Here is a 14,615-nt window from a genome sequence, read left to right on the forward strand (position 1 = left end):
CCCCATATCTCTGTTTGCTGACCATTTCTCAACTGCCGTCTGGCGGTTCTCAGGGGCGTGGAAGTCTAGAAGCACGGACCACACATGTGCCTGAAAGTGCAACTGGCATTGATGGCCGAGTCGAGTTTCTTGGAGCCAATCAAGTTTCACCTTTGACAGCTCTAAAGCTCCAGGTCACATGCCCTGGCGTTTAGGCAGTCGCGCCCCCATCGCGTTTGCATATGAGATCATCGCCTTGACAACCGCAAATTCCCATTCTTACTGTCTACTCGTCTCATATCTTCCCAAGGCCATTTTTCACTTTCACTTACGTGTAAACAAGATTAACTCGAACCAGAGCTCATATTTCCGTCACGATGTCTTGGCGGAAAGATGATGAAGAAAGACCAGACAGCGACGAGGGCGACGAGGAGTTGGACGAGAACGTTAGCAAACACCAACATTATCACCATCATTTACTGACTTGCTGACAATGAGGCCAGGACTACAAAACACAAAAAGACGCCGTACTATTTGCCATCGAGGTGAGCAAGTCAATGTTGAAACCACCAGCGGCTACAGGGGACAAGAAAGCCGACAAGGACTCTGCCCTGACAGCAGCCCTAAAATGCGCCTACCAAATCATGCAGCAACGAATCATCGCTCAGCCTAGAGATATGATGGGCGTTCTGCTCTTCGGAACAGAAAAGTCCAAATTCCGCGATGATTCCGGCAATGGCACAGGATATCCCCATTGTTATCTGCTGTCCGATCTCGACGTGCCCGGCGCCGAAGATGTCAAGAAGCTTAGGGCTTTGGTAGAAGATGACGAGGATGAAGACGAGATAATGGTTCCATCAAAGGAGCCGGTGATTATGTCAAACATGCTCTTCTGCGCCAACCAGGTCTTCACCACAAACGCCGCCAACTTCGGTTCCCGACGCCTGTTCATTGTCACCGATAATGATGATCCTCATGCTGGTGATAAGCAGGCAAAATCATCCGCGGCCGTTCGTGCCAAGGACCTTTACGACCTTGGCATTGTTATCGAACTTTTCCCCATCAGTCGGGAGGGCAAGAAGTTCGACTTGTCCAAGTTCTACGACGTAAGAAAGCTTGCTCGCCCAGTTACCGAACAATGTGTTAATGCGGAATAGGATATTATCTACCGTGACCCGGCGGCTGAGGTAGGAGAGTTAGGAGGTCCGAAGACTTCCAAGGCTGGTGACGGTTTGACTCTGCTCAACTCCTTGATCTCCAACATCAACTCGAAGCAGACCCCCAAGCGGTCATATTTCTCGAACCTGCCCTTTGAACTCGCCCCAGGTCTGACCATCTCTGTCAAAGGGTACATCCCTCTCAACAGACAAACACCTTCGCGCTCATGTTATGTCTATGAAGGAGAGGAGCAGGCCCAGGTCGTCCAATCTGAGACTGCACAGGTTGACTTTGCTGCTCGAACTGTCGAAAAGACCGAACTGAGAAAAGGCTACAAATTTGGCGGTGAGCACATATGCTTCAAGCCCGAAGAGCTGGCAGAACTCAAGCAAATGGGCAAGAAAACACTGCGGATCATTGGCTTCAAGAAGCGGTCCAAGATCCCGTCGTGGGCCTCGGTCAAGAAATCCTTATTCATTTTCCCCAGCGAGGAGCAATATGTTGGCTCCACTCGCGTGTTCTCTGCTTTGTGGCAGAAGCTCCTCAAAGATGACAAGGTGGGTATCGCCTGGTTCGTCGCAAGGGAAAATGCCCATCCCGTCATGGTAGCCATATTCCCTTCCGGAAACCCGGATGACGAGGAGTCAAACACTCCATACCTACCGGCAGGACTTTGGCTCTATCCCCTTCCGTTCGCAGATGATGTCCGAAGCGTGGACCACGTAACGGCGCCTGCCAGACCCGCGGACGAACTTACAGACCAGATGAGACAAGTCATCCAGAATTTGCAACTTCCAAAGGCCATGTATGACCCGCGCAAGTATCCAAACCCCTCGCTGCAATGGCACTACAGGATTGTACAGGCTATAGCACTGGACGAAGAAATGCCCGAATCTATGGAGGATCTCACGTTACCCAAGTACAGGCAGATTGACAAGAGGGTTGGCGGTTACCTTGCTGAATGGAAGGAAATGCTGGCAAAGAAGGCTAGTGATCTTCAGAACAACAGAGCGTTCAAGCGGGAGTTCGAAGATGACGATGATGAAAGGCCAGCAAAGCGCGCGAAACCAACCAAAAAGGCGACCAGCGGTGGTGGCGGACCGGCCAACAGCAACGCAGACCTGAAGAAGGCATTCGAACAGGGTATGCTCGGCAAGATGACGGTCGCTGAGCTAAAGGACATCATGGCAAGCAAAGGTATCAGCACTGCTGGTAGGAAGGCTGAGCTAGTTGAGAGGCTTGAACAATGGATTGAGGGGAACTTGTAATTGTGAGATTTTTTTTGATTTTTTGATTTGTTTTTGTTAGCAGGCGAACGGGAGTGTAGGAGTCTTGTTGTTGTATTTCGTGATGTTGATTGAGGATTTAGGCCAGACGTTGTCACGGGACAGTAACAATGTTGCTGGTCAAAAAAAGAAAGGCCATAGCGCTCGAGCTGGACATAAATAGGTCTCATCCATTCGGTTGTTAAATGAATTCTCATTCTCAGTCCTCTGCTTGGTCCCATCGTGACGCCGTTAAGGAAGATGGAAGAGTTCCCTCTACCAAAGTTGTCCTCCTGTTCCTTGAAAGGTAAGGTAGGTATAGAAGGGCCGGGAGTTAGAGGTAAACCCTGACCCTGCCCACTGATGTTTCTCGATACCTTAGGTAGGTACTGAGGAGACCACTAACATTGAAGAACAATGCGGCTGAATACAGTAAGGTAAGGCCCCAAAGCACGGTCCATAGCGGGCCACTGCTTGTGTTACATTCCCAGTCGGAATTCTTACAGCGATACCCGGCCCGCGCGTGCACCCAAAGCGAACCTCAATTGTCTCCACCATTTTCGAGCTGCCCGCGTTCCTCCAAAGCAGAACGACGCGCATGGCGGGCGGGAATCATTGCGACAACCACTTCAATTTCTCATCCCGACCACCAACATTTCCTGCGACGGCTGTTCGACTGCCGCGACGGCTGTTCGACTGCCGCGCCTTTTGTCGTCGGTCATCGCAGCGGTCACTTAGCGAAACTCGGCGTCATTTCAACCTGGTCTGACTCGACCCGTCAAAACACCAAACAAAATATCACCACCGTGGTCAGAAATCAATCACAATGGAGGCGTTGCTAGGCGCCTCCAACTCCAACCCTTCGTGCGGTTCCATCCTCGAGCTTAAGGAGCAACTGCACAGCGTGTTCAGCACAAAGGTCACGGAAAAGAGAGCCGAACATGTTTCAGTCACGCTGGAGTTGCGCTCAACCAGCGTGTTCCACATCCCAGTCACCGAGCCCGAGAACGAACAACTCGAGCAGGCCGTGTCGATCAATCCGTCGTCGGGAGGAGCGCGATCCAGCGTAGAGCCGGGTGCACCTGGGGGAGTAGACGCCAGCGGCAATGTCAACGGAAACCAACCAACGCGGCAGATCAACGCGATCGATGCGTTGATCAACCAGCCCTCGGACGACCACGTCTTGCAGAAATCGGTCGCGAAGCATATCATCACAACACTGGGTGAAATCGATGGAAGTAGCTGGACGGTGCGACAGGTCTCGCGGGGCGAACAGGGGTGGACATTTGGATACATCTGCAAGGATTCATGGCAAGCTTGGAGTCGCCAGAATTCTAAGAACCCTGCCCGAGCCGTCATCGGCGAATGGAGTCAGAAACCAGATACACAGGATGCTGTTAACCTGAGTAAGTCCTCGGCTAGTGTTTGCTACTCAGCACCAACATGGGGGAACTTTGAGCTAACTGGACATACAGGTCGTCCGGCTTTTGACTGCAGAGGATCGGTAACGATTGCGTTCCTGAAGGGCCGCAAAGTCATTGAAGTCAAATACGACCACACACCTCTTCACAAATCAGTAGGACAACTTATAACACTCCTAGTGCCTCCCCCGACTCCTCGTGAACCCAAGCATGTGCAGCAACGAAAAGAAAAGAAGTCCAAGGAGCCGAAGCCACCCAGGCCCCCTAAACAGCCAAAGGCTCCCAAAGCACCCAGACCCCCTAGGGATCCCAATGCACCGAAACCACCCCGGAGGAAGCGGCCCGCAGGCGAAGGTGGTGCCGAAGGAGATGGTACTCAGCTCAAGAAGCGCTGCAAAAAGAAGGACGCGGCTGCTGTTGGTCCCGATGGGAGTGTTCTTCCCCCAGAGATGCCAGGTGCACTACCAGTCGGACAAGGGTCTGAACGACCTCTTTACAACAGCCATGCAGGCGGCGATACTCAAAATGGCTACGGCACCTATCCGGAAGGGCTCGTCGGTCAACCCCCGGCTGCGGCCGATGAGGGCGTTCATGTTCATTCGATTCTCAATATTCCTCCTGCCGAGGCAGCTAGGCGTCGCACGGTGGCCATTGATCTACTCGAGTCGGGCGGCATTGACCCGAAGACCCTTTCCCCCGAACAGTTCAACATCTTCGCCAACCAATCCCCTGAACTCCAACAGGAGTCTTTGACTATGCTCCAGAAGTACGGTGCCGAGCGACTCCGCATCGTACACCCCGAAAAGGACCAGGGAGGTAATGCTCAAGCTGCTCCTGCTGCCCAGGCAGCCGCAGCACCTTCGACACCGCCGCTTAGCGCCCCGAAGAAGAAGTCTAAGAAGAAGAAGTCGGAAGCGGCGGACACTCAGGAGGCCGCTGCCCACTCGGGTGGTAAGAAGAAGAAGAAGAAGAAGAAGAAGGAGAAGATCACCAGAGGCAAATGCGATCCTTGCCGCGATCGTAAAATACCGGTTCGTTTCACCCACATCCCCTTATGTTTGGTTTGTCTCTGACCAGTCTACAGTGCAACAAGGAGAAGCCATCTTGCTCCCAATGTACGACATTGGGGTTGCAATGCCATTATGCTCTCGAGAGGAAAGTGAAAGACGTCCTTGCAGAGTCAGAGGCAGAGGGAGAGGCCCAGCCCGAGCCTGTAGTCGTCGAGGCCGAGGATGAGCCGGAAGGCTTAGGGTCGCCTGGTTTTCACAGTGAGCCAGTTCACCATGAACCGGCTAGCCATGAACCCTTTAACCAGGAACAAGACAATCATGACTCGATTGATAATGGGCCGCATGGACTGCCGACATCAGGGCTAGTCTCGCCTCAACCGGAATCATCCACAGCATATCATCAACCTTCCGATCTCTATTCACATTTCAACTCGACGGTCGACACTTCAGCTACTCCCGAAGTAGCTCACACCAGCGTCACACCTGCAACGATGGACTATTTGCATTCCTCGGTTAATGACAACTCTTTACACAACTTCTCATACAACCAACCTCAGCCTGAGCCCGGGCCGGCACCGGCACACGTATCCGAGCCAGAGCCGATTCCTGAGCCTGTACCAGTTGTTGAGCAACCTCCCCCCGTTCAGCGCACATCCCATTACGCTCAGCAGTCCAGCTCAAAACAGTCCGGCGGTAGAACAAGACGCAGTTTGCCTTCAGGGCCATCATTGCAGAGCGGCGCCGCGAACGGGCACACAACGCATGCTCCGACAGAAAGCTGGACTCCTGTGCCGGTACCTGTTATCCCGCCCCCCTACCAGAGCAAGCCCTCTCCTAGGGCTTCGAGGGCAAGGAAACCAGTACCAGCTGCGCCTCAGGCGTCGGTGCAAAACACGACGCAACATAGAGCCCAGAATACTGTACAACAACCGGTGTCGCAAGCGTTTGACGATATGCGGCAAACCACAAGCTGGACACCGGTCCCTCCGCCTACTATCCCTGTCCAAAAGACAACTCAACAACAGGCGCGCACCTCGCCCTATCAAGCAGCAGCCCAAACCGTTCGTACATCGTCTCGGCAGGGCAACCGAAGCCAGAACCATACACCGGTACAACAGCAGACCAGTGCGTCAGGACGGCATAGCCAGCTGCAAACTTCCCAATCCCATACGGACAACTCTGGTTACCAGTCCAACACAGGCGCAACAGCCTCAGGTTCGGTTGGTAATTACGATAGCTACTCGCAATATCCTACGTCTACTAGCAGGACCGAAGCCACGAATACTCGTATGAACTATGAACCCTATACTAATCCGCCATCTACTACGTCCAACTCTTATTCGTCCTACGACACTTACAATACGCGGTCAAGCACCAAAACGCCAGTAGCAAGCTTGTCAGCAGCGCAGCCGACAGCTTCCTCATACAACACCAACACTGCAACGGCGGCTCCAAGTACGTCACAGTGGGGTTCAACTACATCTGTTCCGCAAACGCGAAGCACTACTCGCTCGACTTACGATACGAACCCCTCTACATCACCTTCAAACTCGTATAACATGCCCTCTTCGAACACCCAACAATCCAGCTCCCTCCAGGGCTTCAACGTCAGGTCGCAATCCATGACCCAGACCAGGTCCTCCACCGCCGCCTACGCTCAGCAACAGCAACAACATCACGTGCAACAATCACAAGCCCAGCAGCAGCAGCGACAGCAGGTTCAACAGCAGCAGCCAAGCTACAACAGCTACACAAGCCAATCACACACCACGAGCACGCAGCAGCAGCCACAACAGCCACAACACCAACAGCAGCAGCAGCAGCAGCAGCAGCAGCAGCAGCAACAGCAGCAGACGCAAAACTGGGGTTACGGCGGCTTCGGCTCGACCACCAACCCTTCATCGGCCGGCTACGGCTCCACCGGAGCCAGCAGCAGCGCAAACAACGGATACTCGACGGGAGTCTCGACGAGCTCGCACGCCCACAACGCGGCGGCCGCCGCCGCGACCAATGCTGCGGCGTACGGTAGCCACCAGCAGCCTCATCATAGGTCGATGAACCTGTCGAGTAATACGTACAGCAGCCACATTGGAAACGAGGACCAGGTGCTTTATGATTTGCTCAGGCACCCTGGTGCTTAGTTGGATGACTAGGGCCGAGCGGGCGACATATAACAAGGTCGGTTGTCTGAAGTGGACGTGTACGGGATGGTTGGATCCTGGCCGGAGGTGTAAGAAGCTGGACTGAGGAAGTCATGGAGAATTGGAGAATGGAGCTATTGGCGATCCTGGTGTAATCACTTTTGCTTTCGGGAAAGTTGAGAATGGGTTGTAGTAACTGTGTACGCAATGAAGTCACGTATTTTTTAGGATGGAATATATTGGTTAGAAGGGTAGCTGGCGGCGGGGCGGATGAAGCAAAAAGTTTTTTTTTTGCTCTTCTGACAGCAACTTCGACTGGTCTGCGTGCTCGGCCCCAGATTCTTGCGCGGTGGTGGATATAAGGCTTTCTTGTAGGGATAGGGTGGGTTTGGGTGAAAACAGAGCTCACAGGTAGCGCTTTTCTTGTTTTTGCTCTTTTGGTTTTTTCTTAGCATACTCAGGTCAACGTGAGGACCGAAAGAGGACGGGAATCCTCCCCTTGCCTTGTCTTGGTGTTGAACGATGGAATCACCATTGAATAAATGTTTGTCTTTGCCCATGGAACCCACCTAGGTGCCTAGCAGTGAACACCCTCTCTCTCTCTCGTCTATCACCATCACTCCTGTCTGACTGTGAGTCTGTCCATGTCCCCCGATCAAGAGGGGTACAGGCAGGTCGACAGATGAAGAGATCTTGCAAGAAGCAAGATTTTTTTTTTTTTTCCAAGACTTGACGCCGGCAGTCAGCTCAGCTCAGCTCAGCTCAACTTGAGTCAGCTCGCTTCATCGCCGCTACAAACTCCAGGTTCCCTAGTCAGAAAACCCAATTCACTACGTGGTGCCACCAGTTAGTAAAAGCAAGTAAGCAGCAACTACGTTAGTTCATATGAACTATTAGTTTTGCTAGTAACGGACCTGGCTCGTCCGCCCGTTCACGGTCATACCTTGTCAGCCCTAGGAGGTTATGATGTGGAGGATTGTCGAGTGGATTGAGTACCTGTAGGTAGGCTATTCCAGTTCTAGAATAAGTCGGGATGGGATATTGATGGGCCTGGGTAAGGCTGGGTTGGTTTCAATGCGTTGCGATGGTTCGCAAGTTACGAAACGGGGTATGTACCCCGGAGGATGTAACGGCGGTTCGGTAAGCAGAAAATACGAATTACACATGTGTGATGAGAAAAGTCGGTAGTGAGTCAGATCGATGGGGTAGTAATATAGGATAGGTATTGTAAGCAGAGATTTTCCCGAACCGAACCTATGGTCTAGGCTTTTTCGCTGCTGATGATTGAGAGCAACCTTTTTTTCCCCGTGTGTGTCCCCATACATACTTCCGGTGGGTGTATGACTGTATTGTATGTAGTGTGCGATTCTTGCTCACAAGCTTCAGGCAAAATTCGGTTCGGTTCATATGTAACCCAGGCGTGCCAGGTTTGGTAAACCGATTCGACCGAGCACGTATGTGTATGTAACAATATGGTTGCGAGTGATACTAGGTCCCCAGACCCCAACTCCCGGTGCGCCGGCAGATGAGATCTTTCAGGTTGATGAACTTTTGATCAATCTTCTCCAGGTTTTTCAAATACTCCTGGGTTTTCGGTTTCGGGAGTTGAAAAGGGGAAGAAAAAAAAAGTCAAGGAGCAAACCTCCGTTGTCGGGACCAATATCGTGCGTTCTGCATGTAGGTAAGCAAGCTATGTGGGTAAGAGCTTTCCGAACGTTTGTGTGACCAACAAGCCAACAAGTCAGCTAGCTACTTAGGTGGTGAGATTTTGGGAGGGGAAATATTGAGAATAGGTAACAGTGGACGAACGAATCAATAATAAACGCCGAATGGTTCAAGACGGACACACGATGACATGCTGTGAAATGTCGTCTCGATGAATTGTGAGCCAACAAGTGTTCGCCCACTCGAGAAAGTGGTTCCCTTTCAAGTGGGAGTTCTCTTGTTCATTCACTCATCAACAACTCCGCCGTCAGAGTGAATCAAAACCAGTCGACGTCGGAACTGGAGAAGAAAACAAAAACGAGCAACACAAACCCATCAGAGCCAGGCCACCCAAACAAGACGGCGGTACGGGGCCCTGTATGTCGGCCTTGTCCACCAGATCGAGCCTGGTCCCGCCGGAAGAGGCTGAAATTAGCGCCGCCGCAAATCGTCGGGAATGGTTACAATGGCGCCGCCGTACCCGTGTACGAGCCGTACCGGGGCACCTCAGAGAGAAGAGAAATAAACGCCAAGGCAAGGGCAAGGGCCACCGCGAGCGACGACCACCGTGACTCGCTGTGGTGCGAACTGCGAACAGAACCTCTTCCGGGAACCGAAAGAGCCGCCGAGATGGTATCCACTGTCGTCGTAGTCCGTGGGCCTTCCTCGCTTGTTTGGTGAGGTGGCCGTCCGCTGTCCGTCCTGTCCTCATCTCGCGACAGCAAGGGACATGGGGGCAGTGAGGCTTTGCGCCGAGCGCGCTTGCTCTGTTGGGAGATCGCCAAATACGAGCGGTAGCTTCCGAATACGTGTAAGGAGAAGACTCCGCTACATACCTAGGAAAGAGGGACCCTGAATCGGGATTGCCTGAAGCTGAAGATTGAAAAGCCTCTCATTTTTTCATATTTCCATATTCCCGGGACGTTGGGTCGCTCTTTCTGTGCAACCTCTTTCTTGGCTTTTTTGTCTCACTTTTTTTTTCTTCCTTTCCTTTCACCCTTGTTCTCTTTTTAGGGCGGTCTCATGGTCTCACCATTGCTGTGGTTCGGCCGCTTGGCGCGAGTTGGCGGTAGGCTCAGCACCAACTGAAAAAAAAAAAAAAAAAAAAAAGCAAAAAAAAAAAAGCGTGAAGATATCCTCTTGGGAATACTTATGCACTGCGAGCCAATGCCTGACTAGTCCAGGGAAGAAAGGCGTGGGTATGAATGCCCTGGCTGCAGGTTGTGGCGCTCTGTTCAGCAGCTGAGGTTGTGTGTGGTTACAAGACGCTTGACTTTTGAGTACTGAAGGTGGAAAAGGGAAATCCGAGGGATGGTTTTCGGTAACAGTTGCCTGGAAAACGTTAGTTGTAACTGGTGAAGGCGGGGTTATCCGTCATGTCTTGCTCTGACCGCTCTATATTCAACTTTGGAGTTGAATAATCCCTAAAGTGCCAAACGACGTGATAGGTTTGCCTTGAGCCATCCCTTCCCGTTTGATGTTTGATCGTCGGCAGACTCGGGCGATGTAGACATGCGAACCGTCGGAAGAAAGATGTTAATGGTGGCCATGGCTGAAAGTGACGTGATGTTTTCTCGTGAAAGTTGAACAGGCAAGAGCCGATCAACCCGACCACACCTTTCTGCGCCTACCCAAAAGAGACGCACATGTGTCAAAACGTGAAATAATGTAAACAGGAAGGAACAGTGGGTGTTGTGGGGGGCTGAGGTTATTGACAAACGGCAGCCACACATCCGCACAGATCCTACCTCTAGTGGAAAGAGCAACTGAGGAGTATAGAACGGAAAGACCAATGCTCGTTGCGACGGAATGATCAATCTTGGTTGATGATGTTTTGTTAAATGAGCCATCTTGATGAACCGGCCTCAACCCTTGGTCATGGTTGTCCCGTCTTTGTGACGTATCTGTCGGTATGAGCCGCCACAGCAGCATATCTGGACATACCGCTGTATACAACTGAAGTTATGCATGCGGGCGGAAGGGTAAGCGACCGCTGTATAGGGCTTGCAGCTCTCGGTAGCTACCCCTTTCATCCAAATTGGGGAGTCGTCAGCCTCCATCCACCTTTTCACTCTAACAAGTAATGAATCACCTGGAACGGGGCAGAGAACAAGTCCATGATCTTCCCGCCCCTGGCATCCATATCGATTTCACTCTGCAATTTTCAATCTTTGCCGTCAGCCGTTGTGATCGAGCCGCCCCGAACTTTGTTTCTTTTCGGGATGCCAGTGGCGTTGAACATGGCAGGCCCCACCGAGCGACACCTGCAGGTCCACTGACTGAACATTCCGACATTCAATTTTCAAGCGATCCCAAAGAGTTCTGGCCAAGGCGGTCCGGCTCTCTGCCAATATGTGCCACGGATGTGCCAATGGCTCCGAGCTCCCTCTCTTTCCGACAGCCAGATACCGTATACCTACCAGGTGAGCCCAGGGAAGGAAGTCTTGTGAGACACAAACGGACGGGAAACCGATAATGCTGGCATGTCTGAGCCTCGGAGTTATCCCAGAAATGCCTACCTCATGCTGTGTCATCTGCCGACCAGGCCGCCTCGTGTGCCTGGTTGCCCTCTTTGGATATGAAAGGTGAAAGGGTGTGGAGGTGATCATGGTGGAATCCGCACCGTATCCAAGACTGGAGAAAGTGCGAGCAATCGTCAATTCTTGTGCTCATTGTGTACGGGATATTCGCCATACCCGCCGTTCGCTGAGCAGTTTCTAGGCGGCCAGGAACACAAACTCAGAACTCGTATCCCTGATGGACTTGGGATGCTTGGCCCTGGAGTGCCTGACAATCTGACAATCCTGACCTGAGATGGCATCTCACAGGTTCGACAGGACATCGGATGCTGCAGCGCACGGTGGGATCTGATGTCGTTAGTGGAAACAGGTTCCATCGATAGTGACCCTCAGTTCTCAAGTTAGAAACTGCCACCTGGGCAGACTGGGCCACCATTGCCCTTTCGCAGACCGAAGAAGCAAAGTGGAAAGAGCAACGGCCGCCTCTGGAGATCGATACTGGAGTCATTGGAGTCTTTCTTTCCACTCAGACGGGAGTCGGGTCTTTTGCTCGTCCGGGTCGCGCTTCCACTTTTCTCTGCTTGTCGGCTGCTCCTGCTGGGCCTGCTGGAGCCCCATGCATCTGACAGGGGCTGCAGGGCAGGGCAGGCAGGGGGCAACGGGCGAGTGAGAGCGAGCGAGATGCCGTGGTCGTGGATGCCACTGGATGCGACGGCGAGGGACCAGGACACCACCACTGGACACTGGACCACCACCACCACTACAAACAAGGGTGAGGGTTGGTTCCATTGCGGACAAAAGGCGGGCCAGGCACAAGCACCATTCTTATTACCACCCTGCAGACACGACTCTAACGACGTGCGCTAGGAAACATCTGACGAAACGACCGCCAAGCCAGCCTCCACCAATATCCCGGCCTCCATCCCGGCCTCTGGAATCCTGGCCGCTGTCTCCAGTGTTAGACTCCTCTCTGCATCCCGGAGAAGAGCTGATGTTGACCCTAAAGTTGAACCATTGCTGAAGCTGCGTCGCTTGGCCTCCATCTCGGTCGAGGTACATGTACATATATGCCCACCACATCCCCCCCCCCCCCCCTCTCACATCCTCTTCCACAACGTCTTCTATCTCAGACAAGCTTGTCATCTTTTTTATTTACAAAATTCAAACGCTCTTGCGGTCTGCCTTGTGACAGGTGTACGACCTGAGACCTCGTGTTGGAGAGAACCTTGGCCTCTGCTACTTCTTTCAGTCATTCAAAAGTGTATAATAGCACTCCCGCAACACCGCTTTCGCCGCCTTCTCCCGTGAGACGACGCATCTGATCCGCAGCCCGTCGCGTGATTCAAGTCACTGTTCCATAAAGTCCCTTTTCCGGGTGAATATGAGCAGCCCTTGGACCTGCTACCCTCAGTTGTGCCCTCCTGGAAGCACCGCACCCCGGCGACCCTGAGTGAGCCCTGGATATATCCATCATATCAAAAAAAAAACAAGACCCACCAAAAAGAGAACGATCAAGAGAAGGAAAGAAAGAAGGAAAGAAGGAAACAGGACATCTACGCTACATAACGACACTCGTTAATCAGGCAAGATGCCATCCCTAACAACCCCTGTGGAAGACCGTGTTATTCACGACGAGCACAACGACTGCATGACGGACGACGACTCTGATTTCGACTTTGACGAGGAATATTTTGCCCGTACCTATCAACCCCTGTCGAACCTCCCCACACCGCCCCCCTCCTCCCGCGATTCGTCAGTCCCACAGAGCCCCCGATCACTCGTGGAAAATGGAGGGCTTCTGGACTCAGAACTATTAGGTAAGTGATCATGGTGGCTGTCATTAACATAGTGTTGTGCGACATTGTACTAACATGTCTCACTTTATAGGCCCTGCGATTCACCTCGTGAACCTCATCCCACCTGCTGCGTCCCTGGCGCTGCCTTCTGTGTCCCTAGTCCACGAGTTGCTCACCCGCACAGGCTTGAAGCAGGACGAGATCGCTCTCGCAGTCTGTATTCTAGACTCCCTCAGCTCCAAATTCGCGCTGAACTGGCGCCTGCGCTGCCCACCCTCTCGTCACGAAGGCTCGGGTTCCACCATCGAGCACCAACAGTCAAAGCGATACACCCTTCCGGCAAACCCGACGGCGGCGGCCGCCGCCAGTCAACTCCACATCGACTGTGTCAAGCCCGAGGTCATCGTGCTCGCCGCGCTCATTATCGCTACCAAGTTCCTGGAGGACTCCCACGCGCCGACACAATACTACCGCTCTGCATGGGGTAACAACCTGTGGACCTGCGAACAGATCAACATCACGGAACGCATAATCATGGAGGACCTGAACTACCGCATCCTGCCTCTGTGGGATGAGCGGTTGATCGGGGATGCGCTGAACGATATGGAGCGTGCCGGAAGGCAGGCTCTGCTCCTTCCTCCTCCTGCGACGCCAGCACAATCCCAATCCCAATTCCAGAAAGAACAACACAAGCGATGTGTGAGCTCGGGCGCGGCTCTATATGGCCTCGGCATGCAGCTGACACCGGCGGGAACGCCCATGTCTGAATGCAACTCACCGACGTTCGACATGGACTTGCAGTGATTTGGTAGGCCAGCGACCTGGGTGGCACACTCCGCCTCTAAGCCGAAAGGCACGAGGCGGAGTTTCATACTGGCTATCTTCATCTGTTTTTTTTCCTTTTACCAGCATTATACCCTCATGGTTTTTCACGGACTCTCGGCCAAAACCATTCTTCGGCATCATACGTGTGGGTCATAGGTCGGTGCCCTCTTTTGCGATTTCGAAGGCATGATGAAAAAGGGAGGGGACATGATCAGTTTTGTTTGGGCGTTTTGGGGGTGGGAGCAGATCATCTGTTTGGTTCTGGGCCGTTATACCTGGCGGGACCGAGGAGCTTTGTTTTTTGCGCATTCTGTTTATCACACAAAGCACGGCGTTGATTAAGCAGGGATCAGCTATTGAGGTTTCATGGATCGGCCATGGTCAAAAGAAGGAGAACAAGCAACAGTGCTTGGGCTCAGGCGGGAATACGTTTGGTGTGCACGCACGAACGGCCTAAGGATGACGAGTTTCGATCGAGGTTCACCCAGCCTAAAGCAAAATTATCACCGCGCAATAGTACATATCCATATCAGATAGTCTTTGTCGTAGTAATAGTATAATCATAACTACCTCACAAAGTATCCCATGGCCTATGCATCCAAGTATTGTAGCTACAAGGGCAGTTTGCATTCCAAGGCCGCGCCGTTTGTTCATCCTGCTTGTCCCTGGACTGCTGTGACATCATCGAAATCATTGATACGAACCGATCCGTTACGAAAGCGAGGAGACGGGAAAACACGCGGTCAATGTCATCCATCCCTATGTAATTATGAAGACGAACTGGCGATCACCATTCC

General features: G+C 52.6%; 3 protein-coding genes across 3 annotated transcripts; all 3 read left to right on the forward strand.

The window, feature by feature from the left end:
* Positions 1-112: 112 nt before the first annotated feature.
* SMAC4_00927 (uncharacterized protein) lies at positions 113-2,644 on the forward strand. The gene is made up of 3 exons (XM_003349990.2): positions 113-425; positions 483-1,085; positions 1,137-2,644. The coding sequence occupies exons 1-3, from the start codon at positions 357-359 to the stop codon at positions 2,403-2,405; spliced, it is 1,941 nt and encodes a 646-aa protein (XP_003350038.1). The 5' UTR covers positions 113-356; the 3' UTR covers positions 2,406-2,644.
* A 285-nt stretch (positions 2,645-2,929) lies between these two features.
* SMAC4_00928 (uncharacterized protein) lies at positions 2,930-7,523 on the forward strand. Its single transcript, XM_003349991.2, has 3 exons — positions 2,930-3,808; positions 3,878-4,854; positions 4,908-7,523. Exons 1-3 carry the CDS (start codon positions 3,229-3,231, stop codon positions 6,972-6,974), a joined length of 3,624 nt encoding a protein of 1,207 aa, XP_003350039.1. The 5' UTR covers positions 2,930-3,228; the 3' UTR covers positions 6,975-7,523.
* A 4,758-nt stretch (positions 7,524-12,281) lies between these two features.
* SMAC4_00929 (uncharacterized protein) lies at positions 12,282-14,389 on the forward strand. Its single transcript, XM_003349992.2, has 2 exons — positions 12,282-13,014; positions 13,085-14,389. The coding sequence occupies exons 1-2, from the start codon at positions 12,786-12,788 to the stop codon at positions 13,795-13,797; spliced, it is 942 nt and encodes a 313-aa protein (XP_003350040.1). The 5' UTR covers positions 12,282-12,785; the 3' UTR covers positions 13,798-14,389.
* The last annotated feature ends 226 nt before the right edge of the window (positions 14,390-14,615 follow it).

This window comes from Sordaria macrospora, chromosome 3, assembly GCF_033870435.1.
Source record: "Sordaria macrospora chromosome 3, complete sequence".
NCBI classification, from domain to species: Eukaryota; Fungi; Ascomycota; class Sordariomycetes; order Sordariales; family Sordariaceae; genus Sordaria; species Sordaria macrospora.